Genomic DNA, 19,502 nt, shown 5'->3' on the forward strand with positions numbered 1-19,502 from the left:
CAAGTTCCTTTTTTTAGATAGCATTTTGATCTAAAAGGAACCTGGGCGAACCAACCCAACCTGCGAGTTGGCGTTAGGTTGTGATCTCTCGATGTGGCAATGTATCTCCAGATTTATGGACAAAGAAGACGAAAATGTTACCCGTTGCAGTGCAACGGGTAACATTTTCGTCTTCTTTACCCGTTGCAGTGCAACGGGTAAGTTTCATTCAAGATGTCGTGCGCTACGTGTGATCGGTATTATTGCAAAAAATCGGTTTTCCGATGCCGACCGCCAAAAATGGATTTCAGATTCGTAATCTACACCCCAAAAAACATATAATTAAAAAAAAAAAACACCCTTTTTTTTGGATGTAGTTAATCTGCAATAATACCCAAAAAACATATAATTAAAAAAAAAAAACACCCTTTTTTTTGGATGTAGTTAATCTGCAATAATACCTCCTTAAGAACCAGCATAGCCTATAATTCCATCCAAATGCAATTGAGTACGGATTGAAGCGGTCCAAGTCACATTATGACCATCAGTCAACAGTCATCCCATGTGACAATTCAATTTAATGAGCATTGAGCACTGAGCAGCACAGTGGTTTGAAATGGGGGCGCCTGTCGCTGTCGGAGACCACCACTGACCACAGCCCTGGCCCCTGGTGCCCTGCATCGAGTCATCGACTGGATTACAATGATCGCTTCCTTCAATAACGTAGCGGGCCGTAGCGGCGTAGCCTATACCACTTTTTGACGTTAACATTATCAGCAGCAAGTTACCAAACAGATCACATCCATTGAATTGGATCAGTCAGCCCACAGGAAGAGGAAAGTAGTACACTCTGACGTAGAATTGCCCAGCATCGACTGCCAAAACGCGAAAAAAAATTACACCACCCGGACGGAGCGCACCGGAGCCGTCCGTATCTGTCCCGTGTGTCGAATGAGCCTAGCCTACGGTCGGACCACTCGAACGGGCACGCGTCGTACGACGATAAATTTTGGAACAGAACTATGCCATCTGAAACCCAACCCCAGATGCTGTGAGCTAAAAGTAACGCGATTTAGCGATGAACTAGGAAGTCACTCGTCGGCGGACGATAGATTTCGGAACAGAACTATGCTTTCTGGAACTAACCCCGGATGTTGTAAGCTAAAAGTAACCGTCTGGTAGGGCACAGCAGGATGCATGTACTTCCACTGGCGAGCTGGGCTGGTTCGGCAGGAGCGGCTCACTTTCTGTGTGCCTACAGCCAGCGAAGCGGACGCTAAACTTATACTCTCCACTTTTGATATGCTGCTGCTGTATAATCACGTACAGGGGGGTTTGAGGTCAAAGTTTTCACTCGAGCCGTTTTTCCCAGGAGCTCAACCGTTAGAATCTCATGAAAATTGGCACAGAGACGTACGCATATTTTTTCTACCAAACCTTCTTGTCGGATTTCCGAAATTCCCACTCCTTCCCCCCCAAAATCCCCAAAAAAGGGGAAAATTTGGTCAAAAAATTACCTAAAATGAGATTTTTGAAACGATCATAGCTCGAANACACGTTCAGTGTGTGTTGGAAATGCGAACTCCGGCCACAATCATGCACGGAATCGAAATAGAACAGGTAGGAAATTAAACATGTCGTAAAATATACGTCATTTGCTGAGGTTAGGTTCAAGCCAGGAACAAGTTCCTATGGCGACAATCACATAGGGTGGTTAAGTTAGGGTTGATTAGGGTACGGCAAAGTTAGTTCAGGTTAGGTTAGACTAGGTTAGGATAGGTTACGTTAGGTTAGGTCGTGTTGGGTTAGGTAAGGTTAGGCAAGGTAAGGTTAGGTGAAGTAAGGTTAAGTGAGGTAAGACTAGGTTAGGACAGGTTAGGATATGTCAGGCTGTGTTCAGTTCGGTTAGGTTATGTTAGGGTTTTTTGGCTAGGTAAAACTAATGTAAGATTGTTTTAAACACTAATGATACACACAGGAAAAGGCCACAATTAGGGGATTGCTGTGTGTCGTAGGAAATGTGTGGCAAGAAGAAGAAGAGAGAAAAAGAAAAAAAAGTAAAAAAAAAGTTTAGCGGCTGATCTGGTTGGTCGCAGTATGTTGTCCGCTAGTTACAGATCGAGCTAAAGTCAGGGTATGAAGTGATGATTCGAGAGAGCGCAGCAGTGGGTAACAAAATTGACTCGTAAACAGGCCCTGGGCTCAGCGCCAACCATCAGCATGCAATGCCAATATCTACACATAGCCTAATATCAATGAGCTGTTGGTAACTCCGGCTAACAGTAAATCCGTTTTGCACAAAACAGCCACTGCATCACAGCGCCGGAGCCCAACTGGCCGGAGCGCAACAGGCCCTACCGCAACAGACGGCGCAGGTTAGGTTAGGATAGGTTGCGTTAGGAGTAGCTGTTGCGGTAGGGCCTGCTGCGTTTCGGTCAGTTGTGCTCTGGCCTGGATGCGCTCCGGCCTGCGACTGAACGGCGCTGTTGTGGTGGGCGCTTTGTGTCAAAAGCCGTGAAGATGCCCGGCTGCGTTACGCTCGCGAAGGTGTATATGAATCGCACTGTGTACTTGGGCTATGCTGACCTCTAGCTATCCACCTTCATTCGATGTAACGTTCAGTGGTGGACAACCATTGTTTTCTGGGCTATTCGCTTCAGAATATGGTGGCGTAAAGCTGCTAATATATAGAGTAAGACGATGTCATGGGTTGGTCACCGACGGATGGCTTAATCCGCGGCTGATTGGTGATCATCCGGAAATATGCTAGGCATTCCTTTCAAGGCTGATTGTGATTGGTGCATAAATTTGGTGGTGCACGGCTTCGTACCCGCGGTACGAATTCGGGTGACCGAGCGTGGGTGAGAACTTCATGGATAAGGCTCGAGTGGAACATTTGAACCATGATTTGAAACCCGTTCCTGATCGGGCACCTCGTCTTCAAAATTACACAATTCAAAATTAGTTTTCAAAAAAAATTCATGGACACCTATTTTCGCTTTACTTCTTTGCTCAATGTTTGATAGCAATACAATTTTTCAAGTAAGGATCAATTTTTAAGAATGTACATAAATAACTAGAAAGGCTGCAAACCGCCCCAGGGCTTGGCAACCATATGTCATCAATATCCTTTAACCGCCCGAATTTCTGGGACAAAAATCGCAAATTTAACTTTTCCGGTTTTTAGTCTCACCTTAAAGCTGACATTCTGGCCTATCCGACAGTACCAAAATCATCTCTGTACGTTGATTTATGCCTTGACGACAGTTCGCGAAAGGGTTAGGGGTGGGGGAGTTCTTTCACGTTTAAGATAGGCGAAAATTACCGGCCGGGCACATAAATGGACGACCTAATGACGCTGATCTTTAGTTACCCGGCTGCGGTCGTGTGGGATGGTGCTCATGCAGTCGTTCCCACCATCCTTGACTGGATTTCAGCTCCAGTAACGTCTAGTCTTGTATCCATGCCGCCTTGAATGCCTATTTCGAGGCGCTCGGGACTTTGCCGCGCTCTACTGAACATTCACACTTATTGTCATGGCAAACCTTTCTCCTCCTAGAGTTTTTAAGCTACAGAAATGAGAGATATGCCGTTCGATTCGCAAATAAAAGATCTAGAGATTTGTCGTAGCTTTTTTCAATTTCGTTATAATTTTGAAAATATTTTGAAAAAAGGAGGGGAAATTTCAAAGGGTTCCCCAAACCCTTTTAATCAAAATTTTTTTCGAAAAATACCCACCTTACACACAAAAATTTGAATTTTGAAAAACAGCAAGGACCAATCGATATATATGGTCCTTACGCATCGAATGAGATGCGTCTCGATGTTGTATCTTGAAAATCCTAGGAGGAGATGGATTTCTATAACAGTATCCCCCTTTTGGCTGTTTTCTAAGAGTTTCACGTTTTCTATAATTTTTTCGAAAAATTTACACGAACAAAAAAGTCTTAGATTGATTTTTTACATATGTGTACCAAGTTTCAAAGTGATCCATCTGTATATAACCGAAATAAAATTTCCACAAGAAATTGGAAATTGCCATTGGAAATTGTAAATTTTATTTCGTTTATTTACAGGAAGATAACTTTGAAACTTGGTACACGTACACATATGTAAAAAATAAATCTAAGATTTTTTTTGTTCGTGTGAATTTTTCGAAAAAATGAAAGAAAACGTGAAATTATTAGAAAACCATTGTTTTTTTAAAGGCGACTTGGAAGTCCGATTTGGCGGTAAAGGGATATAAGTTGGATTTCTAAATGTATAATCTTGGGCGAAAACTTTAATCTTCGTATTACGCAAAACCAATCTCTCCACGACCACGAGCACGTACATGATGTCCAAACTCTCAAATTATTTGCCCCGTCAGCCATCCTTGAATCAAATTTCAAACTTTCCTTCGCAATCGAAAAGCGACATGTGACTTCTATATTGTCACGTGACTTACGATGAAGTTAAAATATCTTGATAGTCAGAGGTGGGCAATAGCGCTCGACATGTAGCGGTAGCGGCGCTACATTTAAGCAATGTAGCGGTAGCGGTAGCGCCCGCTACATTTAGAGCATAGTAGCGGACGCTATACTTTTCAAAGTAACGCTGCCCAGCTCTGTTGATAATCAAGATATTTCAAATTGCCACACTCAAACATTGTCGGTGTGGCATGTCTGTTGACCGGAAGGTCAGTCTCACAATGGCGCCAGCGAGACCTGGAGGCCGTGTGCTGCTGCTGCTCTGGGCAGCGGCACGGCTCTGCTGGGGCCGTACGGACACTTGGTACAACGACTACGGTGAGTTACATGCGTCTTTTGCGAAGACTATACCCTACGTAGTAACGCTAAAATTATGTACATTATGAACGAGTGAGGGTAATTTATTTTAGCTGATATCTCTAAACTGTAAGCATTATTCTTATTTACTAGTATTTATTATGGTACTGCATAAATGTTGCATACTGCAACAAAAATTAAGTGCAATTTCTAAAAGTTTAAGCCTTCGATAATTATGATTAAATATGTGTTCGTGTTTACTGAAATCACATGCTCATTTCAAAATCACGAGGAAAAAATATTAGAAATTGTTGGATTTACAATTTAAATGCCCATGGAAATAGTGGCGCTGAAGAGACAACCTCTACGTTTATATCACGTAATTGCTGAGAGATCACGAGCAGCACAGCCAAGCTTCCTCACACGTCTATTACACGTGCAATGTTATTCCTGCCTGTTACACGTGCCATGTTATTTCTGTCTATTACACGTGCAATGTTATTCCTGCCTGTTACACGTGACATGTTATTTCTGTCTATTACACGTGCAATGTTATTCCTGCCTGTTACACGTGACTTGTTATTCCTATTTTTCAAGTGGACTACGTTATTCCGGCCTAGTACGCCTGCTATGTTATTCCTATCTGTTACGGCTATTATCCTTGCCTGTTCCGCGTGCTATGTTATTCTTACGTAGCTGAGTTGACGACGGTTATCTCTTACTGTCCTTCGTTCTCACCAGCAAATAAACGATAAAAATACGCTGATGAAATGAGTCAATATAATATTGAATTTCAATAACTAGAACGAAAACATTCGCCAGGAACAAAGAAGACTGAAGTAAATTAATGCATGATTTTATTACGCGAAATTCGTGATCAGTGGATTTAATTATTTTTCAAGATTTATTCAATATTTCTTCCTCTCAATTCAGTATCTATACTGTAAAAAAGGCCACAAAAGGTACATTTTGTCACTGAATTCGATCCGGCATTCTTAATCTATAATTTAACTATAACTACAGGTCATATATACTCGAGTTGAAAGTATAACGTAATCTAGTATTAATTGTTCCATCTAGTTTTATTATTATAACTCATTTCTCAATAGGTTGTGCCCCGGTCACGAAAGCCATTCTTGATTGCCGCACCCCTAACCTAATCCACAACAATTATTTTTTCTGCTAATCAATCAGCCTTAACATAGAACTTTAAACTTTAGGCAAAGATATTTAACAGGAGAAACGTATTTAAATAATTGGAAGAGCACGGTTTCTTTCTCTTCAATCTTTATCAGATTCTTGTCACAGGAAACCACGATCAAAAACATTTTACGATCAATAAATGAGTGATTATTCGTTTCTTTGTCATGTTGTAAGCGCGACGGTGACGTCCGAACGCTTTTACTTCAGCGCCAGCCAGACAGCCAAACTTTAAACGAGCAGGGAAGTGAACTTGAGGATTTCTGACACTTTATTGGTAACGAAGGCACTAGTGGATACTGATGAATGTAGAAACAAGAACGAACAAATGAACTCAAAATGAACGTAAAGTGAACTAGAGTGAACTCGGAATAAATCCAGCGGATGGCTCGAACTGAAGCTAACTAATCGTGATAATTGAGTTAGGTTCTGTAAACAAAGAATAACAAACTTAAGATGTAGCAATAATAGTCAATTATAGTTATTCCTAGTAAAATTACTATTCACAAATATCACAACATAAATTTAGATGTCACAATATAACAATTTACAAATATCACAAACAACTATTCCCGAAGGATTCAACATCAGAAGTGCAACGCGCTTCGGAAGAGCAGGATAAACAGGCTTTTTCTCTAAATGAAAATGCTAGTAAAGATCGAAAGAAAAAAAACATTAATGGAAAAATGGGTACAAATTTAACAGAACAAATACAAGAATAACTGTTGAATGCTCGCAAAAAAATGACAAGGAAAATCGCGGTACAAAAATTAGAGACGCATGAGGCGCGGCTACAATGTAAATCAAAGGTACCAAAAGAATAAATAGTACGTATACGCTTTGTTGACAGGATCAGACATTCGCCAGACTGTGGGCATCGCCAGCAGCACCAGCCAAATTTCGATGTTTCGTTGCGTTCAACACTGCGCAATTTTTGCAAAGTGCTACGCCGTCAACTACAACCGTAAGTAGACAGCGCACAATTACCAAATCCAATCGAACTATACGTGAATTTACTGAAAATGCAGTTAACAACACTGAATTGTTTCTGGTTTATTGATTGATATAATGAGACATGAAGAACTCCATATAAATAATTGCCATAAAGTTAAATGTTATCATTTGATTTAAGTACATAAATATCTAAACCGCAAGTATGGAACATATTCAAAATATATATGGTCAATTTGCTATGGTACAAAACTGAACTTTGCCACCCACAGAGTGCCAGTATTATTTGAATGAAATTATTCAGCTAAATTATTCATTTCTTATATATTTAAATTTAGACAACTTGTCACACGGATTGATTATCTTCATGCCAGTTATCACACTGAGTTTCAGAAAGTTACTTGAAGACTTTGTGGTTTGTAAAAATTGAGTTGTTTTCTTTTTCACTTTTTTGTCAGTTTTGAACATTACCGTCCCAAATCATCGTGACAGAGCAAAGAGAAATCATGCCGCTTGGAATAATCGACTTGCAAGTTGCAATCAACACTATATAGCAGACATTCAGGGAAAATTTCACTTTCTGAGCATTGCCAAACGACTATCTCCTTTATTGCTACAATATAAATTTTTATACATCATATCTTTCACTATACATTGATGATATTCACAGTCTGAAATTAAGCACGGCTGTCAGCGTAAGCAATACTTGCAGGCCAAACTCAGGAGTGCGAGACGCTGCAATTGACCCGCGGCAGAAACCCTGTACCCAGCCCCACTCCAGCGTCAGGGTGGAAACACTTGGCAGCCATGTCGTACCTGGACGTATGCTCAGCATTAAATGTTTTTGTACTGAGATGTGAAATTAAATAACAGGAAATACTATACATTGTATGTCAGGTACTATATCTTGTTAGCAAAAAATGTTAAATAAAACTTTAGTAATGAGCAGCGCGGATAAGTACTGGGATTTTAACGTGTAGTTTACTAGCTCAAATGAGAGTTTTCGTGGATTTTTTTAGTACACTGACATGTCGCATCGAAGAATTTTGATATTAAATAATGAATTTAATCATTGATCATGAACGATCAGCCACCTATAAGGAATATTAAAAATAAATAATAAATATTATTCATTATTAGACCTGAATGAATAATATTTATCTACCAATGTCTGCAGGCATGATCACGATGAAAAGATTACTTTTCTTTGCTCTAATTTAGGTTGAGCCCGAGCTCTGTTTAACGAGACTCGTTATACCTTATGTCACGGGACAGGCAGGTTGAGATGCATGTAAGCATCTGTCTCGTTGTTTGAAACGGGCCGTACTGTTGAAAAACAGAAGCCGTTGCCATCTATAACAGATGTGCACCGTTGTATGAAACGGCCCGTTTTGTTGGATAACGGTACACGCGAATTGTACAATAGCATCTGAAACGTGGTATGAAAAATCTGCTCTGTTGGATAACGTTACCCGTGCCTTGTGTACCAGCATTTGTGCCGTTGTATAAAATGGTTCGTACAGCCTCCGTTGTCCCACCACAGGACCCTTGCTCATACGACCCGTGCGAGCCCGCCTCCGTGTGCCTCACGTATTCCCGCCGACCTGGAGATCCTGTGAGGACCCGACGTCGCCTCTACACCTGCTCCAGTCACTGGTACCTCATCAACAAACGGGCCCAAGGCCACACCAGTGAGTGTCAACGGGCAGGGGGAATGATCAGAGCATGGGATGAACCAGTGAGTGTCAACGGGCTGGAGGAATGATCAGAGCATGGGATGAACCAGTGAGTATCAACGGGCTGGGGGAATGATCACAGCATGGGATGAACCAGTGAGTATCAACGAGCTGGAGGGATGATAATAGTACCTATGTACTTCACTACAAGACTGAGCGAGTGCTGAAGTCGACTTACATGTTGAGTATTTAGTGCTTATATTCCAGTAAAAGAAGACAAAAAATAAATGTAACTAATGTAATTAGTAACAAACGTTCAGCATAGCAAACATTTTCTATGGATGTAATCTAACGTGCATTTACATAATTATGCTTCAAATGTGAAAATCCACGGTGAGCGTAGCGGATAAAATTCATTACCGATATAAGTAATTGCAGGGATAAATCATGATTATCGGTGAAAGCCGTAAAAAATTATCCAGATATGTGGAAAACCACAGTGAGTGCCAGAATTTTAACCTAAAATTTAGAACTGTCAGTGAAAATACGTTTAATGTGGATGCAAGGCTTTAAAGTCTAGAAGAATTGGATATAATGTAGAATTTGTAACTAATCGAATTATGACTAGTAATGTAATTAAATAGTTTAACGCGAACTGTTCATATTATATTCCACAATAATAAATGCATTAATTAGTAAGTGAAGAGCATGATCATGAAAATAGATTGTAAAAATGATTATAAGCCCTAAACTTTTACTATGAATTTAAAATATAAAAGCCTTACGAAAATAGTATTGCCCTCGAAATGACGTTAACCGCTTTCCGGCATGTAAAAAATATAGTTTCGCTGCAAATGGAATTGAGTTAGAACATGAAAACCACACATCTGTTTCCCTGGTAACGGGAGACAGCATACGACATTCGTGCATTAGGAGATTTAAGCCAGCAGAGAACTTGAGTGCATTCCATGGTTGAGTGCCAGACCTGGTGGATCGTCTAAGTTCACGATATGCAAACGTCGACAATATTACTTCAGTCCATCAACATGGAATTCTAATGGGCTTTAAGAGCGAAATTAGTCAGTTCTAACGAAACTTGTGGAAAATGACTTCACTACGGGTTTATCGCAGGAAGTACGTAGCTTGACTCATTCTACTAATGGTGTTAATGGAACAGAAACATTCTTTTTCTGAAATAATTCTTTTGTCCACTTAGCTCCTACCAAAGGTTTTATGCTAGATTTTAAGTCAGCCGGAAAATGTTCATGATGATTTTTTCACTAAAATTAAAAGAATAAAATCAACCAGGTCATGCGTCAAGAAGAAAAAATATTTGAACTTGTTTCACGTATTACCTTAAACATTTGGTGCCATGAAATAGCAATTTCTGAAGAATACTTATTGCACGTGCTATGTCTATTCTTCAATTCAACTAATTACTTGGCCGCGTTGAAAATATAATTTACTCTCTCTATTTCATTCTAAGAATATATATGGTAGATAATTACCAGCCTATAGGCTGAAAGGCTGTACATATGTTGACCTCCCAATCATCGTCTAACTCTAAAATAATGAAATGCCAATTGGGAGACGACTTAGTGTGACCTGAGGTTTTTTTCGTTGTCATTCGGGAATCTTGAACTTGACAATATTTTCTACAATTGTGAAAAGTTTTTATTCGAAATAATATTATAATAAATAGAGTGTTATTTTCAGATAATTTTAGGTTGATCATGCGCGTACAGAGCGTGCACCTATTCCGCCAAAATGAGGTGGGCCAGTTTCTACAATAGTTGGCTTTTAACACATAATCACTAGTTCCATCTTTGAGGCAAACTTTCATCACGTAATTTAAATATCGCATTTTGACATCTAAAATTTTCAACCAATGTCTAGAGTCGTATATGTTTATAATTTACACGAGAAGCAGACCCACTCAGTGTATGTGTCTGGCGCTGCCAATCAGAGAGAAGTCCGATAGGGTGCATCACTCTACACAATGAGTTTTCAAGTCACGTGGACACTGTGCAGACAGTATCCATGGATTTTTCAAGTCCCGTTGATACTGTGCAGACAGTATCCATGGATTTTTCAAGTCCCGTTGATACTGTGCAGACTGTATCAATGGATTTTTCAAGTCCCGTTGATGCTGTGCAGACAGTATCCATGGATTTTTCAAGTCCCGTTGATGCTGTACAGAGAGTATCCGTGGGTTTTTCAAGTCCCGTTCATACTGTGCAGACTGCTCCTTCTCACAACTGATCAACGTGGACTTCGGGTCTTACGACGTGGTCGGTTGGGACCCCAAGACGATGTATTACGCCGACATGATGAACCACTGCAACGGCGCCTACTACACCTGCCTCGGGCTCATCAGTAAAGCTGTTGGTAGGCGAATTAAAGATTGAAGTATGTCGTGAAGGCCTCTGTTGCACTGTCGCTTTATCTTGATAAATTTTTTAATTGATGAGTCAGAGCAAATGTATATAAATCGATGTTTTGACACATGCGTTTCTGAATATATTTCAGTCGGGATGACTCAAGTTGAATGGTAATCGTGAGGTAAATAATAAAACTTGCTGTTCTCTAATTGCTGCCTTTCCATATTAATGAACAAAGTGCAAAGCTTCCCACAACATAGCCTTACGTTAATTCTTTTCTGAAACTTTACCCCTGTAAATATTCAGTGACTCGCATCCCACTTCAGTATTATCTATACATTTCTGCAGTAAAACTTCTCTTTTATTCATGCAGATTCTCAGCAGTGGTTCAAAACTGAGACGCATCTCACTCAGACCTGGAAGACTCCGACTTTTGAGAAGGGCACGGTCTTCTTCGTTGGTGATTGTAACTGACTGACTCATTTAACAGACAAACGTGAACTGAATAAATTCTTAGATTAATTCACCATAAAATAAATTCATAGTGATTTGTATCCATACTCAAAATCATGGTTTGAATGGGTTCGAAGACAGATACTGTATCTCGACAGAAAATTTTGATGTCTAATATACGTATATACCATAGACGGTAAGAGATGTAGAGTGCGAGTAGAAAATAAAGAAATCTGTAGAGAAATCTGTAATCACAAGTTAGTTTTTTGTCGCTAAACATCACTAAAAGCTGTATTTTCAATCAATCTAAAGAGGTTAATTTGAAGGCTGTTAATTTGAAGGCTAAGGTAGTTCCGGCGACGAATTTTAGATATTGGCACTTCGCCAACCGTGGGTTGGGAACTGTTGTTCGGACTGAGGTTATTGTGATTCCTGACATTGGTCAGAAGTCTGCTGACATGACACTTGAAAGCTGGAGGCGCTGAAGACTGTGAAATGCAGACAAGCGGCGAACAATAGATCCATCAGATGCGGCCGAGAATCGGGTAATTAAGGGATTTTGAGAGCAGATGGATAAATATAATACCTCTATATATCACTTTTTCCGATTATAACCCCAACCATTCATATTATATCAACTTTAGGCACTTGATCTGTAGCGTTCACATAAGATATACTCGTTGTTTGCGTTCAAATATTCAGCGATTACGCCTTCTATATCATATTAAACCTGTCGATCGCATCATGCAGGATTCAGGGTTGAAAGCTTATACCTCGAAAAATATCTAACGCAGAGATTGTGGAAGGATTGAAGAAGGTGAATCAATCATTTATTCGATATAAATAATCACTTCGCACTCAACATCAACTCAATAGAATAGAATAGAAGTGTCGGCGTTGAAGAAATAGGCCCATGGCCTTTCGCCGATTCCTGAATTTTTCGTGACTTGATTCACAAGGGATCTTTTGGAACCCGATCTTTCCATAGCTGATGATTGATTGGGATAAGCACTGGCTAATAGTGCTGAGAGCAGCAATGACAACGACCGCGCCGACTCACAGGCATGTGTGCATCTTCTATTATTTCACCTGACAACAATGAAATTGTTATAGAAATAAGAGTAGCTAAAATTATTAATTCGAGGGTACTAAACACGCATCTGATGCTGGAAAAATTCGTTTAGCACTAGTTTCCAAGTTATAAAAGCATGCTATTTCGGTCGATTTCAAGGTTTTCCAGTGTATGTATTAACTTCCTCTGTAACCGAATTCATTGTTTCATTTTTTCATACCATTTTCTTTATCTATTTGGTTGAAATCACATTTTGAAATATAGTGACCTTATTTACCTAATTTCAATAAAACAAACCAGTAAAGTGTGTTAATACTATGGATTCGTTCATTTACATCCGAGGCAAAAGGATTTGCTTTCACAGAAACTTACTATCACACTGCAGTGATGAAGTAGCTAAGCATTTGTTGTAAGTTGAGAGATCAAGAACAACTCTGGGCTCTCAACATTTGTTGTTCTCTTTGTAATACAGGCTTTTCTGGCTAGCTACATGACAAATAAAACGAGCTTTACCATTTGTAGTACCTATGATTTGAGAAACCGATTGTTATTTTTACATTGCCCTTTACAGATCATTCCATCAAATAGAAGAGGAATCAATCGTTGCATGATCCAAATAATGATAATGCGGCTGGTTTGGTTGAAGTAAGCTACATACTGAACTAGGCTTCTATGTCAAATTGCTGATTCGGTAAATATTTGACATATTACATAATCACATAATGGTATTGTTCAACAGAGGTTCTTCCTTATGAAAATTTTTTTGAAGACCAGAGAATGCTTTTCTTAATAATTTTTTTCTTCAATGAGCCGAACGAAATTTTTTGCCTGAGTTGGCAGATCAAAATGCAGGTTATTGTTAGAAGCTATTTAATAGAATACGACGTTTGAATATTTAATATCAATTAATTGAAGATTAAACAACACTGCTTTCTCTGAGAAGCCATGCTGACTGGGCTGTTGGTGACTAGGCGTGCTGGTAAACGACAAGCGGTTACCAAGGCCATAGCTAAAGTCGAAGAGTCGCTTGACACTTTAACATAACATAACATAGTGATGTCGGCGCTAAAGAGTAGGCCTGATGTGGCGTGTCGCCGAATCTTGAACTTTTCGTGACATGTTCATAGAAGATCTAAAATCTTGTTATTTGACCGGATATTTTCAAGACTGACGATAGTTTGAGATAGCTACTAGACTTCCACCGGTTCGATAAGGAGCTAGGCATTTTAAATCAGAACATATATTTTTCTATAGCTGTATCTAGTCTGATCTTGAACGCGTTCATACTCGGAGCGTCAACGATGTAATCAGGGAGGCTGTTCCACATGTCGGTGATTCGAAGCGAGAAGAAATGCTGTCGCGCGGACAAGTTGCAGCGCAGTTTTTTTAATTTATAGCCGTGGCCCCTGGTGTTGGTTCTTGTTTCAAATTCTAGTAATCCTTCGGGGACCTTGTATAAACCATGAGTATACTTGTATACTTCAATGAGGTCCCCACGCAGATGTCGATAACTGAGGCTTGGAAGCTTCAGAATCTTTAATCTTTCTTCATAGGACTTGCCCTTCAAGCCTGGAATTATCCTTGTTGCACGTCTTTGAACATTCTCTATTAAATTTCTGTCCTTTTCAAATCTCGGTTACCACACATCCGCCCTCATTTGGGCCACCTGATGCACGATGCTGTTGCTTGCTTCTCGCCGCTGGTAGTGTTGCAGGGGAGGTCGATCTGGAATTGTGCTCAGGAACACGTCTAGCTGTCTCTTGAAGGTCTCCAGGGTGAACTCATCTCTCTTAGATCTCTAGGTAGGGCGTTGAACAGCCTTGGTCCTGCCACGGAGAGTGATCCTTCTCGTAGGGATTGAAATCTGACTGCGGATCTGTTACGCAGGGGAGGGATCTTGCACAGTCTCCCCCTTCTCTCGTTGTGATATGTCTGAATCTTGAAGGTCTCGCTCTCGAAGTTTGGCACCATTCCGGTTATCATTTTCCATGTGTACAGAATGACATACCTCTACCGTCTCCTCTGCAGTGAGTACAGACTCAGTCGCTGTAACCTCCCCCAGTAGTTAAAATTCTCCATGCCTCTGGTCCTGGAAGTAAAGGTTCGTTGGACTCCTTCCAGTTGCCGTATTGCGCAAAGTGTGAACGGAGTCCAGAGCTGGCAGCAGTATTCAAGGATAGGTATTACAAGGGTTCTGAAGAGTGTGATCATCGGTTCCGCTTCTCTCGTTCTGAACGTCCGCCAGATCCACCCCATCTGTTGTCTACCTTTTGCGGTTATTGCCGGTATGTGATCACTAAACCACACTAAACCACACTAAAACAAACTAAACCACACTAAACCACACTAAATGTACAAAATTGCTGTGCAATTTAAAAACTTGTATATTAATACCAATGATCTTGTAAAGATTAAAATTCCAAAAGCCCTCCCACGCCGTGAAAACAGCATACGCTTGAATGTTGTAATCGCGCCCGTAGTAGGTTAGTAACTGATTACTGGCCAGTAGATTCCTAGACGCCACTCATCTCAGACCAGACCTATCGGTCGGCGCAGCACGGCCTATGGCAGCATAGCAGTTTTGACTGGGGGCTAGCTCACACGTTAGGCTTGCTTTTCTTATGGAATTTCTCTCCGTGCAATGAGCGCATAGCACACACGTAAAGCAGCGCAGCCATCTACAACGCAGCGCTTGGCCTGGCTTGTCACTTGACTAGGCGGTTGGCTATGGGGGAGCCGAGAAGTGGTGAGGGACGATCTGCGCACTGATGGCCTTTAGTTTAAGGTGAGAACACGGCACGGTTCCGGGAGTGCTATTGTTTCTCGTTCAGTATGGAATACTTTCCGATCTTCTGAGCACGATCCATTAAATTAAATGCTTCATTGTCTGGTCAATTCACATTTTCAATTTGGAATTCTAATCTAAATTTATTCTGTAAGATTTTCAATTGATCAGAACTCTTTATGTTTTATTTCTACAGACGTGAAGTGGCGCTAAAGGTGGAGGGTGCCTGGAGCGGAGTCTGAGTCAGGGACCTTGGAACTTGCCAAAGAACTCAATCTTTTCAATAATCAGGTGCACTGTTTCGACTCTTAGTTTCACCTTCCCCAGAAATTTAGTGCATGGCGACCATGACAGGACGTGCTCAGACTCTCGCTTCCCGACATCCCTCACGCCTTCTGCCAGTGGTGAGCCTTGTCTTTGTGTCACGTGTCTATTATAAGTGCTGTTGTAACCCATGTATATAATCATTACTGTGAAGCTGTCGAGGCTTGATGCAATCGTGCATTGCAGTGACGTCTGTTTGTAATTTCTGTATNATAGGACTTGCCCTTCAAGCCTGGAATTATCCTTGTTGCACGTCTTTGAACATTCTCTATTAAATTTCTGTCCTTTTCAAATCTCGGTTACCACACAACGTTTCCCAACTCTAGATTCGGGCACACGACAGCAACAAACAACTGCTTCATCGCTTCTGCAGCTAGGAACTCGTTAGAGCGTCTGATTAGACCAAGAAGTTTGTTGGATGTAACAGGATGTTTGACCGATCGAGATTGTACTTTCTGTATCGATAAATTATCTGATCTCAGCGTGCATTGGTCCAGTTGGACGAATCTATTTCATGTAAAATGCTAGAAGATGGATCTTGGGATCCAGCACGGTATATCACTGAATGTAAAACAATGAAGGGTATGTTGACGAAATATCAATGTGTATTTTGACTTTGAAGGATAAGACGGCATCTCTTGCGCCTACTGTTGAGCCTGTTCTTAATAGTCCTAGGGCCATCAGCCATAAGGTAACATTACCACATATTGAGCTTCCAACATTTGACGGCAAGCATGAGTCATATACCAAATTCCTTGTCTCTTTTGAAAATTTGATTGCAAAATATAATGTCTCCTTTCGAGAAATTTTCATATTTGTCTAAACAACTTACCGGAGTAGCTAAAAAATTGATTGAATCCCTTAGCCTTAGCTCGAGGCTAACTCGAGGTTTGTAGATGAGCAAAGACTTTCTCCCTGGACGCATGTCCGAGACCGCCACTACCGGGCTTCGAATGGACTATCATGATCCCTTCCCTCAAGAACGTAGCCTATAACACTTCTGACTCTAACATTATCAGCCGCACGCCACCAGACAGATCACATCCACTGAATTAGATCAATCAGCCCACAGAAAAGTAGCCTGACGTAGAAGGGCCCAGCATCGTCTGCCAATACGCGAAAAAAAATTTACACCACCCGGACGGAGCGCGCCGGAGCCGTCCGTATCTGTCCCGTGTGTCGAATCAGCCTACGGTCGAACGGCTGCGCTCCCAACCGAAAAATTTGAATTTTTATCTTTAAATTTATCTACTCCTATGATTTTTAAGCTACAGTACTCAAGGATTTACCATTCGATTCGTGAAAGAAATCTTCGTCGATTCCTAGGTCACTTTTATTGGATTTCGTCTTACTTTGGATTATATATTGAAAAAACGGTTGTGGGGGCGAAAACTTAAGAAAAATATTTTAAAAAATAGGGGTGGGGTGACGATAATTTGAAAAAAATCCTCCCTCCCACCCAAAAAATTAGAATTTGGAAAATGTTACCTGATGATTGCTAGACATGGTTTTTACTAATCTAATAATATGTCTCTGGATGTTGACGCACGTTAATTGAATGAGTTTTCTGCGAATTTCACGTTATTTCATCTTTTTCGAAAAATTTACTCGAACAAAACAGTCTCAGATTTCAAACAGTAAATAAAAAAGTTTTTTTTCTGTGGCCAAGACGCTCTCCTTAATGAGCATCATGAAAAATTGTATGGTAGTACGCAGTCTCGGAAGCAGAGTTAAATACGATGATATTGTACATCTTATTATACGATGATACATTGTAATATAAATTTATAGGTTGACGTGTCAAAAAATTATTCAATTTGAATACAATTATAATTTTTATCACTGCACATAACGAGTGACAAGGTATGAATGTTAATCAGATGAAACAACACGGATGAAGTATTAAGGAAACCTTCTGCAGCGTTGTTCTATCAAACCACTGAGAGGTTATGCGCGCTCTGTGGAAAATTTTTGCGCAGATCATCACCTCAAAAAAGTGGTGTTTACCAGCAACTTGCGAGGTGAAGTCGTTGCTAGGGATTTAATCTCATGGCTTTAATTAAAATTATCCTATTGGAATTAAAGAGTTTTTTAAAGAGCATGATGGAGACCCAACTTAATTTGTGACCGTTGAGGTTCATTAACTAATTAGGAAACGACTCAACTCTTATACATGCATGAAATCAATAAAGCTACAGCACAGGAGACAACGCAACATGTTTCTCGAGTTTGGAGGAGACCCAACGTCAATTAACTAAATCACAATGGACTAAATTCATACACCTAAATTATTACAGCCACTGTGCAGCAGGAAAATTAACATATTTCGAGTTTGGTGAAGAAAGAACTCAATTTGTGGCTGTTTTTGGGATATTAATTTATCCAGAAATCAGCAATTTCACGTACCTTAAATTTTCACAGGCACTGCACAGGTGCAAAATTAATATTTTCTCGAGTTTGGTGGAGACCGAGTTTCATTTGTGACTATCATATTTGTTGTCTTATCTTTAATTAAGAAAAATGGAAAATGCAAGTTTTCACAGTTCAAAATTGGCTCGTCAAAGAAATTAATTTATTGCTACAAGTTGACGAGAACATAAGTATTTTACATTGGTCTTTTGACTATAAAGTCAAAGCTTCGGAATTTGACATAGAAGAAAGCTTGAATTTTATTTCTCGACATTATTCGGAAATGCATAAAGTTGGTGACTCGAATAGTTTCGCGAAACCTAAAGTTGCAATAAACTCAAGACAGTGACGGCAATTCTCTCTAGGTTTCACCTAAGTTGGTTAGGAAATAAAGAGTTAAGACAATCGTAAGCTATATAATGATTGATGAGAAAATATATGAAACTACGATTTTAATCAACTCAAATAAGAAAGATTGACTCAAATAATATAAGAAACACGTACAGTCTCACACTCGTGCAGTGTCGAAAATTATACGTTTGAAATGAACTTTATCCTAAGATTAAATATATCGGATTTCCTAAGTTCTTTTGACGCAATGATTATTTTTCCACTCGTTCATGTGATTTTTTGCAGAATTCCCGTCAGATGTCAGTTTTGGTATCATTGGCCCAAATTTAAGGGGACCCACTACCCTAAAATTTTCAATTATGGCGTTTTTCGGTTTTTGTGCTCATCTGAAAGCTGGAATTCTGCTCTTTCCAATGGTACCACTGCCATCGCTGTACGCCGATATTTACGTTCATGACGTCTCTTTAAAGGGAAGCGGGTGAGAGAGTTCTTTAAGTAATTATATATAAAGTAATTAGCTGCTGAAATCTTTGAATATAGTTTCTACTTGAGTTGTGCTGCAGTTACATGCTTAGTCTCATCTTAAAGCTGACATTATGAGCTTTCCAACGATACTACTGCGATCCATGTACGGCAATATTGACGCACACGGCCGGGCTTTAATTGGGGGCGGGGGGTAGAGTTCCTTCACTAAATAGACCTAAGAAAATTACAGCGGCAAGACTACATATCTTAGTGTATCTGGCATCTGAGCTCAGTTACCCTCCTAACATTGTACGTAGAGGTGCGCTACAAGTTGCTGCTAGCATCCTTGAGTGGATTAAGCTGCAGAAGCCTGTAGTTTGGTATCCATGCTACATTGAGTGCCTATTTCGAGGCGCACGGGACTTTGTCGTGCCGTCCTGAAAAGTTTGAAAAGTTCAACTTACTGTCACGGAAAACCTATCTCCTCCTACAGTTTTCAAGCTACAACAAAGAGACATATACCATTCGATTCGTAAAGACCATACCTATAGACTCTGTGATCACTTTTTTGAATTTCAGTATGGTTCGTTTTTTATATGGGGGAGAAGGGGGGGGAGGGGGGAAAAAGGGGAAAAATGGGATAAAACGCGCATAAAAAAAACTAAGGGGAAAATGAAAAAAGTGATCACA

At 40.1% G+C, this 19,502-nt stretch overlaps 1 protein-coding gene across 1 annotated transcript; it reads left to right on the plus strand.

Annotated features, from left to right (window-relative positions):
• Positions 1 to 4,669: 4,669 nt before the first annotated feature.
• On the plus strand, positions 4,670 to 12,321 carry LOC108667903. The gene is made up of 6 exons (XM_018155004.2): positions 4,670 to 4,766; positions 6,796 to 6,909; positions 7,609 to 7,718; positions 8,440 to 8,587; positions 10,814 to 10,960; positions 11,327 to 12,321. Exons 1-6 carry the CDS (start codon positions 4,670 to 4,672, stop codon positions 11,425 to 11,427), a joined length of 717 nt encoding a protein of 238 aa, XP_018010493.1. The 3' UTR covers positions 11,428 to 12,321.
• Positions 12,322 to 19,502: the final 7,181 nt, after the last annotated feature.

The sequence above is a fragment of the Hyalella azteca genome, unplaced genomic scaffold, assembly GCF_000764305.2.
Source record: "Hyalella azteca isolate HAZT.00-mixed unplaced genomic scaffold, Hazt_2.0.2 contig847, whole genome shotgun sequence".
Classification (NCBI taxonomy): domain Eukaryota; kingdom Metazoa; phylum Arthropoda; class Malacostraca; order Amphipoda; family Hyalellidae; genus Hyalella; species Hyalella azteca.

Bases quoted from the DNA above. Each gene is read 5' to 3' on its own strand.
- LOC108667903 (XM_018155004.2), top strand. From the start codon at position 4,670: ATGGCGCCAGCGAGACCTGGAGGCCGTGTGCTGCTGCTGCTCTGGGCA. The intron at 4,767-6,795 runs GTGAGTTACATG...CTTTGTTGACAG, and splicing joins CACTTGGTACAACGACTACG to GATCAGACATTCGCCAGACT. The intron at 6,910-7,608 runs GTAAGTAGACAG...CAATACTTGCAG, and splicing joins CTACGCCGTCAACTACAACC to GCCAAACTCAGGAGTGCGAG.